The sequence below is a fragment of the Solanum stenotomum genome, chromosome 6 (assembly GCF_019186545.1).
Source record: "Solanum stenotomum isolate F172 chromosome 6, ASM1918654v1, whole genome shotgun sequence".
Classification (NCBI taxonomy): domain Eukaryota; kingdom Viridiplantae; phylum Streptophyta; class Magnoliopsida; order Solanales; family Solanaceae; genus Solanum; species Solanum stenotomum.
In genome coordinates, this window is record NC_064287.1 from 58439170 (window position 1) to 58456041 (window position 16872).

The following is a 16872-nucleotide window of genomic DNA, read 5'->3' on the forward strand; positions in this document are numbered from 1 at the left end:
TTGTAATAAATGTTTATATTATCTTCTGGCGACTCGTTCTGAAAGTTAAGAAGTTCGAATTTAAAATATATAGTTAAAAATAAAAAAATATATTTTTCTCCATCGCGACCCTTTGTGAATTTGACAACTAAACAATGTATTTAGTATTTAGGAAATTAAGTGCTATCACAAGAATTCAACCTCAAAAGAAGTTGACCTAGTAGTGATTGACTTTCAATAAGCAACTAATTAGCTATTATTAAATTTTCGAGAGGGATAAGATTTCTTCATTTTTAATCAAAGCCAGAAATTTCAGGTTCGAGAAATCTTTAATAAAAAAGCATATTCACCTTTAATATAATAAATCCTATGTAATACAAAATTGAATTAGTTAGGTCTATTAAGAAAATTCACATTTCTTGTTTTAACTTTTGCTATTGTATTAAAGTATAAAAAAAAGTATCACTTCATGTACCCAAATGGATTAATTTTCTTTATTTTATGACACTTCAAAGTTTTATTTTTTCTTTGTTAAAAGGGAATGTGACAATAATTAATTTGATAAGGTCTTGTTTGGTGTTAAAAATGTGTAATGGGAACACAAACTCCAAGTCAACTTATATTTAGTTCAACTACCAATATTTTTTTCCTCATAATCTCATTTATTTTCATTAATCCCAAATTTAAACAAGTAATTAAAATGTAATTTTTTTCCTCAAAACTAATTATAATGTGACTAGAAAAGTGAACAAGTAGATTCATCCTCCCAAGACTACGTTGACATTATCTAATATTACTTCCTTCATTATAAATTGTATATTGTGTTTCTCTTTTACACGTCCTTTAAGAGAATATTAATTAAAAGGATTTTTTTTTTTTATTTTACTCTTATATAGTATGCCTTAAGATATATCACTATTCATTAAATATTTTTATTAGTCTGGTGTTTATAATAATCAAGAACAAATACTACTAAGGATAAAGTGAGGAATTTAAAAATAATCAATTTTGTCTTTGATCTTTTAAAATAACAAAATATTTTGAGATAATTTTTTTTTAGACATTACGACAGATAATTTGAGACAAAAGAAATATTAGGTAAGCATTATATTGATAAGAATAAAGATGGTCAATGAAACGTGACAAATTAATTATGACTTATTTAAATATCTTGCCCTACTGAGATAACCATATTCAGAAGACAATTTTCATAAGTACATATGCAAATTGATAAAATCCAACTCTCTTTTTTGGGCCACCAATCATTGTTTAGTTAATAGAAAAAAACATTTTTAGGGAATTATTTTTATTCGATGTTTGATATTTATTTTATAATCAGACTAATTCAGATTTGCACAAAAAAAGGTTTCATTTTGAAAGTAAAACTATCTTTTTATAATTCAACTAAATTACTTTCTGTCGAAAAGTTTAATTCACATTGATAAATTTTATTTCGAAGGATAAAATGCTCTTTATTAAAGGTGAATTCATTTACGAGGTTTACATCCAAGTTTTTTTTTAATTAAAATGAAGGAATGCGTACAATTCCACGATACATTTTAGTTGTACAACATTAATTGCAAGATAAGTATGTTTATCTGCCAAAAACTTTAATTATAGACCACATTAAACCTTGTGGTGTTCTATTTATCCACGCCATTAAATAATAGTAGTAAAACTTTAATACTAGAGTGGCGTATAGATTTAATTTTTTATTCAATATTTTGAAAATTTTAATTTTTAGAAAATAATTCATATTTTATTTTTGAATGATAATTTAAGGAAATTTGTGTTAGGATTAGTCTTTGAGGATCCAAAAAGCATATCTAATCACAATATTATATTACCAAATATTTTAAAAGATTTGAAATATCATATATATATATATATTACCAAATATTTTAAAAGATTTGAAATATCATATATATATATATATATATACACATACTTCACCTAGCATACCATATATGTATTATGATCTAATTATCTCTGATTTTGCGTATAGGGTTTTTTTTTCTAGAGGGAGGGGGGTTGGGGGGGGGAGGGGGGGGAGACATAATGCTAATTATGTTTTCACACACCATGACTTTGGTTACCAGCCATAATTTTTTGAACAATGGATAGTGCATTGGTCTATAATGAGGGCAAAAATTAAAATATATGTGGGTGAGAGTTGTTGGTAAAACAATGTGAAAGATATAAATTTAAGTATATTAGGTCATTGTTCATTAAAATGTGTTCAATATTGTGTACAAATAATTTATATAGTATCCTATTGTTATTTTAAAATAAAATAAAATGTGAAGACAAGTTAATTATTAGTAGCAGCCTCTGATTTATATTAATTTTCAATTTAGTTGATGGAAACCTGTTCGGAGAAATGATTCTATCGGAAATAACCTGAAGATAGAGAAAATGTTTGTGTATATCATATCCTTTCTAAGACTATATTGAATATAATACTATTATAATGTAAATTGTTTTTTTGTTTTTTTGCAATCAAAGAAGGACAGATGCTTATCAAATCAATAGACTTTTAAACCAACTAAAACATGTGAAAATTTAATGATTATAATTTATTTCTTGCTTTAAACATGGGCAAGTTCAACAAGAATGAAAATGTTAATTAATGGTCATTAGCAATAGCTATTTAGGTGAATAAATGTATATGAAGTAAAGTTGTCTTTCGTTTGACCTATAGATCACGTGTTTGAGTCGTAAAAATAGCCATTAATGCTTGCACCAGATAAGTTCTCTATATCGCACCTCTTTGGGGTGCAGCCTTTCCACAGAAGGACCCTGTGAACACAAGATGTTTCATGTACCGAACAATGACTATACTTCTCTATATCTACTTGAAAGTGAAGAGGAACAATAAACAGTGGTTTCATGGCATCTACAAGAATTACAATCCAAGCCAAACTCTTAAACTCATTCATAAATCCAAATTTCAAGAGTGTCACTGTAATCTATAGACAATATTACTAGTTCACTATTAACAACTTGCAATTCCATGGCATAACAGCCAAGTTCAAATTCTATTAAACTAAAATGAAGTTGTAGATCATAATTCATAGTGAAAAAAGCCAAAGAAAATGGCGAATATGGTCGCTGGCAAGTTCCCTTGAAGAGAAAATCTGTGCTACAGAGGATGATGCAGACAGACTAGGCCAATGTGACAAACTTTACGACCTTAAGCTTGTCGATAACTTGGATTCAGTAGCTTTCAATTCTATACTCCAACAGTTCCTTGCTGTACGTATACGATGCAGCTATCAACGGGCTGGCACAAAATTACCACCGTTCAGTTTCCTCGTGGGCACAGATTTCACAAGAGAATCATAAAGTGCTCGGGATCATTTGTTTACTTCAATGGTTATGTGTGGCTGGGCTACTCTTCAAGCATTTCAAGAAGAATATATTATGTTCCTTATTTCAGATTCCCTTCTCTTGCAAATCCTAGAGCATTGGCAAATATTCTCTTAGCAGCACCAATATGTTCTTCGCGAATACTATCTTTATGAACCTTCACGTCCTTTTTCACTGGTGTCGATGAACCTGTCCCATCAGTGTTTTTAGGTGTACTCTTGTTCATATGCGGTGATCTACTGCCATTTGATTTGTTGCTTTTGGGCTTACCACCTGAACCTGGATATTTTGTAGGGGGAGTTTTAACCTCTGTACAAGTCTGCTTGCCCAAATTTGTCAGTCGTTCTTCCTTATGCTGGATATTTACATCCTTGGATTGTTCTTCACATTGCTCAGTATTTGCATGGTGGATCTCTAGGTTAGCTGGCCTGGTTCTTTGGCCAAGTGCATGTGCAATCATACGACGAGCAACCGTAGGATCTTTTTGAGGTCTATCCTTCATACATTGTCTTGTCTCACCTTGATCAACAGAAAAAATCCGTTTTCGGGCAGCCATATAAGCTTCTTCCCTCTCCTCAAGCGAAAGGTTAATGATTGGTGTTGGTGTGTCTTCTACCTTTGACCCTGAAAAGCAACAACAATGCTTATTTTGTTGCTTACCAGTTAAGTGTCTGTCACATTCAAAACAATACCTTCTGAACTTTCTTTTCTTCTATATATCACATCTACAGTCCTTGGAGACTGGAGTTCGTCATACTGCCAAAGGAGATCACTAATGAGAATGGAAGGTCTGCAAATTGAGTTCCCAAAAATGTTAGAAGACAATGAACTAACAATGACAAACTTTATCACTTAGAGTTCAAAACTTCAAGCACGTCATGTCACTTAAGAAGGGGAAAAGGCTAAATGCAAGAAGGTTGTATTTGATTCGTCCATCCTACTGACCAACAAGATGAGATATTATATGGATGCAGTGGTGTGAAAGTTGCTATTCTTGGGCCTTGAGATGGTTTATATTATGTTTCCACAGCTGAAGTCGAGAGGCTATAAGAGTATTGGAGATTTTGCGCATGTAATCAGCGGGTGTGGGTCCTCCGGAGAGGCAGAGACAATCTTGGAATGGGTACTCCAAATAAGGAAAGTGACTGCATGGGTCCATCGGAAGGTTTCAAGTCTGGGAGATGCATTTTTTACTATTCCAATTTCTACCAATAACGAAGACTAGACGAGTCTTGAAGATGGATTGATGAAGAACCAGAACGAGAGAAGGGAGAAATTATCAGGGAAATATCCATCTCAAAAAATAGAAATTGACAGGGAAATAAGGAGATTAATTCGTAAAGTATTAGTATTAATCAATGACAACAGAGTAAGGGGTTCTGTTAAGAAAAAGGAATACTGAAATAGCTAAACTCCGGTGAAAATTAAAATTCTACCTCTAATTAAAAGACAAGGACAAAATCAAACTATGGAAGAATCATAAAGAATAGAATCTAATCTAAAATCCCGCTTTAGAGGATATGAAACTACTGTTACTTTTTGCTCCAACAATCCTAACAGAGTTTGTTCTGTGGTTGATATCCTGAAGTATGAATTTTAGCTACTCATGAAATAAAAATATTCACAGCAAGTGTGAATTGTTCAGCCACAAAACTAGGTATATAAGCAAAGACTTAAAAGAAATGTTTCGAGCTTGCAAGATATAAGCACACACAAATTGCTGCACACCTGCACCTATGATGCGCCAGATAGCACCTGAATGATCCTTAAACAAGGCTATGATTCCAAAAAGTGTATCCAGGAATCAATACAAGTACTACTCCCAAAGATCTCTCTTCCCTTGTTGTCTTTCAACCAAAGAATTAATCCCTCCGTTGTCTTACTTTCCTTTTTGGTAAGTCCCAAAAAGAGTGCTTTTTTTCTATTTTCAGCTTAGTTGTGCGGACTCCACTTTCGATGCCGCACCCGTATCGGATTCTCCAAAGAGACACTAGTTATGGAGAATCCGACATGCACCTGTTGACATTTTTGAAGAGTTCGGGCAACATAGATTTTCAACAAGTTTTCCAATTCCAACATTTTACATGGCAAGTTAAAGACCACAGGTTTTAAAGGACTATACATGTCTTTAATTGAAGACCACGAGATTCAAGAGTCTTCCTTTATTTCTTTAACTCGGTGTCAAGTCAAACTAGAGTCCGAGTAACATAGATTTTCAGCATGGCAAGTTTAAGACCACAAGTTTTAAAGGACTATACACGTCTTAAATTGAAGACCACGAGATTCAAAAATCTTCCTTTATTTCTTTAACTCGGTGTCCAGTCAAACCAAGACACTTAAATTGGGACGGAGGGAGTAGCTTAAAATCAGCCCTAGCAACTCTCACAGCATAATGTTGTAGGCAACGATGTTCACCTAAAAGGTCTATTATATCAACATTTGCACAAACAACCAAACATGACACTACAGATGCTCTGGCAGAATATATATATATATATATATATATATATATATATATATATACACTCATGGATTTCAAATTAAGATGTGCTCAGAAAGGTTATAGAACTGCGATATAAACATTCAAATGAGTTTAGGACAGGCAATTTTCTTTTTACATACATTGATGTATCTGAGCAACGCTCCAAGACCAAGTGCCGTTCTTCCCCTTCACCAACCGATTGATGAGAAAACCTGCCAGAATAAGACAGTTTACACTTGTCAATAGCTCAAAGAGCAAAGTACACTATCATATAAAGAAATCAACATTTCTGAGTGCAATTACCCAAAAATATCAGCAAGACGATGTAAGAGGAGGCGGTTATATGGATTCGTTGGTTCAAGCTCCAAGATTCCATCAGAACTGCATAAAAGTACTAGATTATTATGATTGGTACCCTCAGGAAAATAGCATCCACACATTGTATAATGAGAAAAAGGTATTTCTAGTCAAATCCACAGAATATCATTGTTATCCTCCTCCTTTGAATCAATTGATAAATACAAAATGTTAAAAAACATTGACAAGTACAACAACATACCCAGTGAAATCCCACTAAGTGGGGTCTAGGGAGGGTAGAGTGTACGCAGACCTTACCACTACCTCGTGGAGGTAGAGAGGCTGTTTCCGAAGGACCCTCAGAAAAAAAAAAAAAAAAAAAACATTGACAAGTACATTTTTTTAAAAGAGGGATTTAGTTTTACAAGTGATAGATGTCAAGAACAATTGGGATAATTTCACGATAAATGAGGCGCAGATAGTGTTTGCAGGTATATGATGAAAATGAACTAGTATAAGTTAACTAACAGAGTTTGAACCCACACAGGCTGAAGCTGTGATGGAAAATGGCAACTTATAATATTGTCAAGGCTTGTGGACATCAGATAACGAACTATGACAAGTGTAAAAAAATAACTTGAGGGAGATGGAGGCACAATTGTATGACACAAAGAGGAAAGCAAAAGTAAAAAAGCAAACAAACAAATTATGACAAATGGTTATTTCTTGCTGCTTGATGATGTCATGAAGTACATGTTCTCTGGAAACAACTAAAAGTTAAATTGTTTGCTATTAACACAGGCAACTATAAGTCTGCATCTTCATAACCTCCGGTCTGATTAACTCTTCACACTAAAATACCTGGTATCCTCGAGAAGGAAATTGATTAGGGTCTCCTCCATAGATAGGATAAGATGCTTGCAAGGAAGATTATCTTTGATAAGAAAGGCCAGTTCCTCTACCTGCATTAATACGATGTAAGGGTCAATAGAAAATCAAGCCAGCCAGAACAACACTTACCATTGGAAGGATAAAGATTGCATAAAGGCATAAGAAAGTACACTGATTGTTTAAGTAAAAGACTGTTAACTATCAAGCAAAATTGATTTACCGCAAATATCAAATGATCAGAGAGGTAGAGGTAGGCTGAAGAAGTATGGGGAGAGGTGATTAGATAGGGCATGGCATAGTTTCAAATTACCGAGGACATGAGGTTATGGAGGACACGGATTAGGGTAAAAGGTTAGTAGGTAGTTGACGTTGTTTCGTTTTTCCTTGCATACTAGTTAGTCGTAGTATTACACTTGTAGTTTCTTGTCCTTCGATTTTTGCTACTATCTGTTGTTTCTTGTACTTCGATTGTCGTAGTATTTTGTTGTAATTACTGCTCCCTTTTTCAGACTGCTTTGTCATGCTCTCTGTAGTATTTTGCCATGGCTTCTCCACTTGGTCATTTCTTTTTTGATCTGTCTTGAATTGTTTTTCCTTGAGCCGAGGGTCTACCGGAAAGGTCTCTCTACCTCCCAAGGTAAGGGTAAGGTATGTGTACACTCTACCCTCCCCAAACCCCAATCGTGGGAGTACACTAGGTATGTTGTTGTTGTATCAAATGATCAAGGCAAGGCTATCAACTAAATCACCCGAACATGACTGATTGTATGTGTTAAATCTTTATGATTAGGTCCTAATCGACTAAACAATTTAATTAGCTTTTTCCTGATTTATTGAACTAAACAAGGTCAATAGATATTACGGTTGTTAGACAAAAAAAAGGAATAATATACACATGTGTACGCCAAAATCAGATTATAAGGTTGAGAATGCTCTCCAAGCAATATTTACAGTATTTGGGTTGGCTTTATGATACATTCACTTCATTCGAACCTTTCAATAGGGTAAATAATTTGTAAAATTGTAAAAGGTCTTTAAATCTCACACTTATCATTACCCAAACTTAATGACTACAAATAATCAATTCAATATTAAAATAAAAATACAAAGCAGGTGTGTTCCAGTTAGATTCTTAAATCAAAAGTCAAAAGTTTCAGACTTCAGTAAAATTGGGTTACTCTCGAAACATTTTATCATTTGTTTCTTCTCATACGACAACTTTCCCTGATTTTACTCAAAATTAAACTACCAATCACGGCTTATTGCAACAAAATACAAAGTAAAAACATATTTTTACTAGTGATCATTCCCCGTGAACCAACTTCTTAAATCACAATCTATAGATACCAACAACTTTCTGCCAAAAGTTTCATACTTCAGCAAAATTGAGCTACTCTTGAAACATTTTTTCACTTATTTCTTGTTATACAACAACTTTCTCTGATTTTGCTCAAAACGAAACTACTATTACTGCCTGCTGCAACAAAATACTAAGCAAAAACATAATCTTTACAGGTAAATCAACCCACTATGAAGAAAACCCCTATACCAAACATCCATTTCTGTAAAAACTTCCATCGAAGTTCCAAAAATCCAATATCACCTATAATCAACTACAAGTCCGTTCCAAACCAATTGAAAGCAAAAGAAATTCAAGAAGTTCTTTAAATCTCACACTTACACTTGGGAAGCTTAGTACCACTAGTAAGAGGAGTGGCTAAAGGACAAGAATCAAGCATCATTACCCAAACCTAATGATTACAAATAATCACAAAATATAGTCCAACAACTTCCTGTCGAAAGTTTTAGACTTAAGCAAAATTGAGCTACTCGTTAAACATTTTTCAGTTATTTCTTCTTATACAACAACTTTCTCCTATTTTACTCAAAATTAACCTACCACTCACTTCCTATTGCTTCAAAATACTAAACAAGAACATATTTTTACAGATCAATCAACCCACCTGAATCAACAATAAACCCATTTCTGAAAAAACTTTCATCGAAGTTCCAGAAATCCAATATCAACTATGTTCAACTATGATTTAATCCCAAACTAATTGGGTTGGCTTCATGAATCACCCGCTTTATTCAAAAGCTTCAGACTTGAGCAAAATTGAGCTACTCTTGAAACATTTTACCACTTATTTCTTCTCACATAATAACTTTCTCCAATTTTACTCAAAATTAAACTACTAATCACAGCTTATTGCAAAAAAATACTAAGCAAAAACATATTTTTACTAGTCAATCATTCCCTGCGAACCAACTTCTTCAATCACAATCTATAGTCCAACAACTTTCTGTCAAAAGTTCCATACTTGAGCAAAATTGAGCTACTCTTGTAACATTTTTTCACTTATTTCTTCTTATACAACATTTTTCTCCTATTTCACTCAAAATAAAATCCCAATTACTGCCTATTGCTACAAAACACTAAGCAAAAACATAATCTTTACAGGTAACTCAACCCCCACCCCATGAACCAACAATAAACCCTATACCAAACACCCTTTTTTGCACAAAACTTCAATCAAAGTTCCAAATATCAAAAAAGGGCGGGTCATAGACGGATTTCTCGGTTATCAAAAATATATATATATATATATATCAACTAAGGGTACATTCTAAACTAATTGGGCAAACAATTTATAAATCCAAAGCAAATAAAACTCAAGAATTACATCAAATCTCACACTTATCATCACCCAAACCTAAAATTTACAAAAAATCACTTCAATATTAAATAGAACATAAATTCCTCACCATAGCGAATTCTGTAAGACTCATTGTGGGTAATGATCAAGAATCGTAAAGGGTGTAAAACCCTGAAATTTTCTTGGATTTTTTTTCAGTTTTTTCCACTTGATTTTGAAGAAAATTTTGCGAAAGAGGAGAGACTAAAGACTTTTGAGGATTTCGAAAAATATGTACTTTGTTTTGTGTTTTTTCTAAATTTGGGACATGAATATAATATTTAAATATATTATATACTTTTTTGTCATTATATAAAGCTCACACATAACAAATGGAGTGTTGACATAATTCATAAATTGTTATCATGTGATCGAAATATTGGTGAAAATAATATGTTGCATAAATATATAATAAAGACAAAATTTATATACAATACACCCTTACAATTTTCTTAATTTTGTCCATAACAAAAATTTAGTGATCATATATATAATACCACATATCATTAGTAAAAATAAATTTTAATATTATAAAGAACAATATAATTAATCACCATATTATTCGATTACTTATTCTTTGTTATATGTGATTAACATTAGTTTTTTTTTTTTCGTTTCATATTACTTGCTTTTTTTTATTAAGAATGTATTCTTCTTTTTACTTGTTTATGTTAGCAAATTAACTATATTCAATAATATTTTTATCATTAAATAATCATTTAAAATAGGAGTATTTAAATTTAAAATATAATTAGGAAAAATAAATTTCTAATAAATTGAATGCTATAACGCGAAAAGAAATATAATATAATTGAAATGTAATTTAATTTAATAGATCACCAAATATTACATATATATTTAGGATGACCGAATAGCACTATTACATTTCTTACCACTAATATAACATAGCTTTCACATAGCATTATATAATAAATGATATGCGATAATAATAGAAATAATAATATGATCATTCATTTCGTCCACGTTTAATACCTCTTCCGACCAACAAACTCAATGATGTGTCGACAACCTGAAAATCGTTATGATCTACATCATTCCTTGTTGTCGAATCAAAATTACAGAAAAGCGATGCAGGCTGAAAATTTTGAGATTGTTGATCAAATTGTTTTTTCCTTTCATCAAGTTGAACTCTTGTAAGAGCAGACAACTTTAACAATCCTCTTATTTCCTTAGCATCAAGCTTAAGTTCAGATACTTTAACATTTCTGTCGTATAATTGTTTGAACATAAATTTTGATTTCTTCTCCTCGCTTCTTCTCACTTTTTCCTCAATAATTAGTTTCCGATCAATCAATTTATCTGCCAGATAAGTTTCATGTTCAACGAACTTTTTACGCCTTTCATCTTCTGAAAAACCTAAGTACCTTGTGAGTATACCCTTAGCCTCAAATTCATTTGGCCACATAATAGGAATGAATTCTCCAGGATTAAGAATAATTATTGAAACAAGTATTCCACATAAAATTGATAATTCTTTTGCTGTTTTGAACAAATCAGCTATGTCTCTTGCTTTCTTTTCATTTTTCAATTCATCTGAATTTTTAGTCATGTTTGACACACAAACAAAAAGGAGAAGAATAAATTGTGAAGATAAAAGAGGGACAATGAATTATATTTATAGATGTATAATGAGACTTGGTAGTAATGAATAATTTCAAGTAAATCTAATAATTTGACCCAAGTTTGACAATAAATTTATTATAACATTTTGAATTTTGAAAAAAAGTCAATATATTTTAGGAATAATTGAATATTCAAAATCACAATTAAATTTACATACCATATTTTGAGATTTGTAAAATCTTAATGGTCAATGATATATAAATAAATATTTTTGGTGGGTGACATTTTTTCAGAAAATATGTTAATGATATAATTAGTCTATTGCTTCTTTCCAAACTTTTCTTAAAATTAGGGGTAACAGGCAGATATAACCCCTTTGACTTTAAAATTTAAAACAGATATATTCCTTGTTAAAAAAATGATGTATATATAGCATTGCCATCTAATAAATAAGCACAGATCTGAGTTGATTTGGAGAGACAAAAAGATGGGCTAGATAAAAAATTTAAAACCACATAACATTTCTGGAACTAAAATAATCAGTTTCAATTTATTTTTTTTAATTTGATAACTATAGATCTATTAACGAAAAGAGCAAATATGAACTATTTGTTAACGATGGCGATATATGTGCACCATTTTTTAAAACAAGAAATATATATGCCCTGAATCACAAAGTTGAGAAATATATTTGCTCCTTTTCCTTTTTTTTTAATATTTAGTACTAATCAAAATGAACTTTTATATGGATAAGTAGCATGGTAAGAAGGCCCAATTTATTTATCCATTTTAATAAGAGCAAATAATTCTAATAGACGTTTACATTGTCTGATGTACTTTCACTTGTCAAGTTGGTTGTATACATTCATTATACATAGAATATACAACTCTCTTGACGCCTAAAATTGTAACATATTTTGAGGAACTGTTCCTCAAGAACAAATGTTAAGAAAACAAAAACAGAACTATCATGATATATAATCTCATGATGAACATTCAATCAGATCTTGACTTTCATTTGTTGATATATCGACACCGAGGAGAGATAAGTCCTTCTGCAACAAATCTGCATTCTTGAATTGAAGGCCTTTGAGTCCGAGTTCAATTGCAGCTTCAACGTTCCCCATCCTGGACGATCAATGATACAACTCACGTGAGAAAAATTGGACCTTTTTCGGAATCCAGGTTACTGTAATGAGTAGAGAGAACTGCATTTTTCATGTATAAGATTCTAAGATGAATAGAAGTTGACAAATAACAAGGACGTGGGGATGCATCCAAGACGCGGACTCTGTCTATATAGTGGTGATATGAAAATCATATCGAGGCCAAACTCAACTTTGTGGTCAAAGGATAACTACTGTACATTGTTAGGGATGACTCATTATCATTTATCTGACAAGCGTACAGCATATTACAACAGTTCTGAAGCACTCGAGCAACATAGCTTAAAAGCATACACTATTATTGGGGCATACCTGTCATCAACAAAAATGCAGTTGGAAGCTTTTACATTGAGATGCTTTACAACTTCTAAATAAAAATCGGGATCAGGCTTCCGTTTTCCTGTAAACATATGAAAAAAGTCAGGTCTATGCTCCAATCGAATTCATTTACGTGTCACAACTCCACAAGTTTAAGGTTACGGAACTTTTCAACAAGGAACAAAAGCAGATCAGCATCCGAAATTTCACAAATTTGAGATGCAATACAACAGAAAGATCAGCATTTGAGTTCTGAGTCTTACGAACCAAGTTTTAAAACAGCAATTTGACTGTAACAATTGAACTTATTAAACTTGTAGAGCACATTCAGATAGATACTCGACCCGTGAAGCATACAAATATGATCTATAGAGACAAATATTCAACTAAAGCATTGTAAACACTGAAATGGACATGTCACTCCATCGATTCTCACTAAGAATCCTCACAAAAAAGAAATATGGAATTGACTTTCAAAGGTAGAAAAAACTTTAAATGTCCAAACTCTAAAGCAAACCTTACCCACGTGCGGTAGAGAGATTGTAAAGAACCACTTAATATGTATAAATAATCTATCCAGAACCGAGCAAGCAAAAAAGATTGTGATCCAGAACTCATAAACGAAATCCCCGATCTGCCTCTGGTTGCTTGTGTAAGCATCCCAAAACTCTACATGTACAGGAATACATAAGGAGCTAGCCACATCTCAGTTACCACTATCAAAAAAAGAAGAAGGAGCTAGCCACATCAACAATGAAATATTAAAGGGCAGTCCGGTGCACAAAGCATCTAGTGTTAGAAGGGCTAGGGAAAGGACTGCACCCCAACGGGTGTGAAGAAGACACTCAACCCTAATGCAACCATTAATGGCTGCTTTCACGGTTTGATTAATGAAATATTGATCAAACATAAGTTGAGAGATAAAAAGTTTGTGAAGGTAAAGAAACTACCAAATATACAGGAACAAAATGTCCAAGATAGGTAATTTGAGAGTTTTAGCTCGTCCTCAATCATCTGGTACCTGAAAGAACAAAGTTTGAAACACTTGAATGAATGTATACTGAAAGCAATGAAGGTTTGATTGATTATTTTTATTTTGTATAATATTGGCCTCAGACGAGTTTATATGGAGTATCATGGTAAGTAAGGATTTATATAACCGACTACATCTTTGTTTGGGACTGAGGCGTAGTTGTTGTCATACCAGATTGGATAATTTGTGAAAGCATGGATCTCATAGCCATTTTCTTTCAAAGAATTCAATAATCCTTCAACACCTTCAAGGTAGGAGTATCCTCTTTTCATACAGTTTTTGAGACCTGACAAAAAGTGGTTTTTCAGTTTACAATGAACAAACAAAAGATGCTAATAGATCGAAAAAGTAACAATAAAATCAACTTCGCTAACATTGATCAAACTAACGCACGCAGAAGATGAAGGAACAATTAGGAAATGATGGTAGGACCTTCACGGGAAAGAAGTCGAGAGTATTCTTTATACATCAGTTCTTAGCAATAAGGCCCATTCTGCACTTCCTCGTCGACTTTACACATTCAGACAAGAAAAAATGGTTGAGGCATGGCCAACATCTTATACCATTTAACATTTTGATTCAAGTTTTGCATCTCCTCTTCATAATAAGAAAATATTGAGAGAGTACAACGGACAGATTTACTGAAGCATGAGCTCAAATGAAAATATGAACTCATCGTGTCAAAATTAATACTTCATGAATATGTCATGAAGTTGTTAGATACTGTGTGATAAGGTGCTGACATCCGAGAATGTCTAACATACCTTCCATATCAAAAGATCTTCCATCCTTGAAGAATTTCCTAGTCAACTCCTCCTGAAAAGAGTAGTACAACATAGTCTACATCTTTCGAGATAAAAGAGAAACAAAATATATAGTAATATGCCTCCATTAAAATGTCTAGCTACTTGAAGCAGTTACAAGTAGAACACACTTCTCAACATACCTCACTAATAAGGCCTTTCTCAAACTCAATCCAGGAAGTTGGATGCTTGCTTTCCAGCAATTCTTTCATTGACATTCTGAATAAAAAATCTCAATTTGAAACAGGACAAAAATTTAGAAGCTAAAAGAGAAAAGAACAAACTTTGGTCTGGTTTGAATGAAAAATAATGGAAAGAAATGTGATAAAAGGAGCCCAAAGCAGCACTGGACCGTAACCAGAAGAGATTGCATCAACCTGAGATGGAATGAATTCGGTATTCATATATAACCGGTATTTGCCTGTTGCAAGAAAAGGGGTTTCGAAATACTGTTGAAACGATTTGAGAAGATGACTAGTAGTTGTGTGACAAGTAAGATATGTAATTCGACTATCTGAGTTAAGTTACATATGCCAGCTGAAGTAGGGGGCTTCTACCTTGATTGTTTAGGAATTACACATTTTAAGAATTATACAACATGGTGTTAACTATAATGCTGAGCAACAGTATAAGTTGATTGAACTAACAATAAACTATTTCAGTTTATACACATATATGAATTGCTCACTTGGCTTTCAAACATGCAAGAACATGGGACCATATTCGCTGTGGTTAAAATCTTAAAACAGGGAAGTCCACAACAATCAAAGGCAAAAATATTACTACATATATCAATATGAAGATAATTTTCCAATTACAAGGAAGATTAAGAGGAATGTTATGACATGCAGAAGATCGAGATATCTTTACTCTACAATTAAGATTATGGACTTAAATAATCAAGTGAATGAATTTGTGCAAGAAAAAGTACATCTTAATTTTCTTTCCTAGCAGTTACATCTTCTTCTTCTTTTCTTTTTTTTTAGCTTTTCCACTTTTCCTCAAATTGGAAAAGTGTCCCAAATAACCAATCTTGTATACTCACTTATAAACTCCACATGAGTTGAGCTTAAATGGAATAGTAAAGATTCATAGCCGACTTCAACTTGTTTGGGACTAAGGCATAGTTGTTGTTTTTTCTCTTTTTGTTCTTTTGGGTCTCCAATGGAGGGGTCAAAAGTCAAAACTCATATATCCCACCCCATTAAGAAGTAGTTGATTAATATTGATTTACTGACTGAGAAATTCAAGAATTCCAGCATAAAAAAGTTACCTCTAAACTCAACAGAAACATCAGAAAACAGTAAGGAGCTAGGTGGAGTTCAACATACTAAATACCCATTGAGTTATTACAACAAACAACAACATACCCTAAAGTCCCACAAAATGGGGTTCGGAGAGATAAAGTGTACGAAAACCTTACCCCTACCTCAGAGGTAATGAGACTATTTGCGATACACCTTCAGCTACCCATTGAGTTATTGACTCATCAAATTCAACAATCCAGCATAACAAGATAACATAAAAATGGGATTTTTAAACTCAACAGATTGACACTCAACATAGTAAATACCCACTGAGCTATTGACTCATCAAATTCAAGAACTCCAGCATAACAAGACAACATAAAAATGGGATCTTTAAGGTCAACAGTAAAAGGGGCAAACTTAAAGTCAACATAGTAAATACACCATTGAGCTATTGCCACAGCAAATTCGAGAATTCCAGCATAACAAGACAACATAAAAATTGGATCTTTAAAGTCAACAGTAAAAGGGGCAAACTGAAATTCAACATAGTAAACACCTGAAGAAGGCAGGGACATCATGGTAAAAAGGGTCACGAACAATAGTATCCATAACATCAAAAAGCAAAATTGGAAGTTTCCTCTGAGCCACCATTATTGATGCTGATGAAGAAGTGACACTGCAACTAATATTATTAGTACTAAAAGACCCCATTTTTGCAGATTTAGAATAAGATGTTTTCTTCACTATAAATGGAAAACTGATATTAGAAGCAGAAGATGGTCTCCATGATATCAATAAAGCCATACAGAATTTGGGTTCTTTCTTTGTTTCTGCTAAGATTTGTAATGTGTTTTTTTTGTTTTTTTTTTGGGCTAACAAAAAGGATTTTTTATATTTTAAATTATAATTATTATGAATAAATTTTTTTTATTAATCAATGAATCTAAATTAATCGAATTCTATTACAAATATGTTTTTAAAAAAAATACGACCGACCAGGGACA

General features: G+C 32.6%; 2 protein-coding genes across 3 annotated transcripts; both read right to left on the reverse strand.

Annotated features, from left to right (window-relative positions):
- Positions 1–2900: 2900 nt before the first annotated feature.
- On the reverse strand, positions 2901–9953 carry LOC125868128 (uncharacterized). Its single transcript, XM_049548729.1, has 6 exons — positions 9785–9953; positions 6989–7089; positions 6134–6211; positions 5971–6042; positions 4041–4138; positions 2901–3972 (listed from the first exon to the last, which is right to left on the reverse strand). Exons 1-6 carry the CDS (start codon positions 9806–9808, stop codon positions 3410–3412), a joined length of 936 nt encoding a protein of 311 aa, XP_049404686.1. The 5' UTR covers positions 9809–9953; the 3' UTR covers positions 2901–3409.
- Positions 9954–12098: 2145 nt separating this feature from the next.
- On the reverse strand, positions 12099–16758 carry LOC125868129 (flavin mononucleotide hydrolase 1, chloroplatic). Of its 2 annotated transcripts, none has more exons than XM_049548731.1 (7): positions 16425–16758; positions 14762–14837; positions 14580–14631; positions 13987–14101; positions 13733–13803; positions 12777–12864; positions 12099–12426 (listed from the first exon to the last, which is right to left on the reverse strand). In XM_049548731.1, the coding sequence occupies exons 1-7, from the start codon at positions 16670–16672 to the stop codon at positions 12282–12284; spliced, it is 795 nt and encodes a 264-aa protein (XP_049404688.1). In that variant the 5' UTR covers positions 16673–16758; the 3' UTR covers positions 12099–12281. The 2 variants fall into 2 exon arrangements, with proteins under 2 accessions (XP_049404688.1, XP_049404689.1); XM_049548732.1 differs by having other exon boundaries at positions 14762–14850; positions 16425–16715.
- Between the last annotated feature and the right edge of the window lie 114 nt (positions 16759–16872).

Bases quoted from the DNA above. Each gene is read 5' to 3' on its own strand.
- LOC125868128 (XM_049548729.1), bottom strand. From the start codon at position 9,808: ATGAGTCTTACAGAATTCGCTATG. The intron at 4,139-5,970 runs GTATGTAAAAAG...CTCAATTTGCAG, and splicing joins CGTTGCTCAGATACATCAAT to ACCTTCCATTCTCATTAGTG. The intron at 3,973-4,040 runs GTATTGTTTTGA...GTTGCTTTTCAG, and splicing joins AAGAAAAGAAAGTTCAGAAG to GGTCAAAGGTAGAAGACACA.
- LOC125868129 (XM_049548731.1), bottom strand. From the start codon at position 16,672: ATGGCTTTATTGATATCATGGAGACCATCTTCTGCTTCTAATATCAGT. The intron at 14,632-14,761 runs GTATGTTGAGAA...TACTCTTTTCAG, and splicing joins AGAAAGGCCTTATTAGTGAG to GAGGAGTTGACTAGGAAATT. The intron at 14,102-14,579 runs GTATGTTAGACA...ACTTTTTGTCAG, and splicing joins AAGATCTTTTGATATGGAAG to GTCTCAAAAACTGTATGAAA.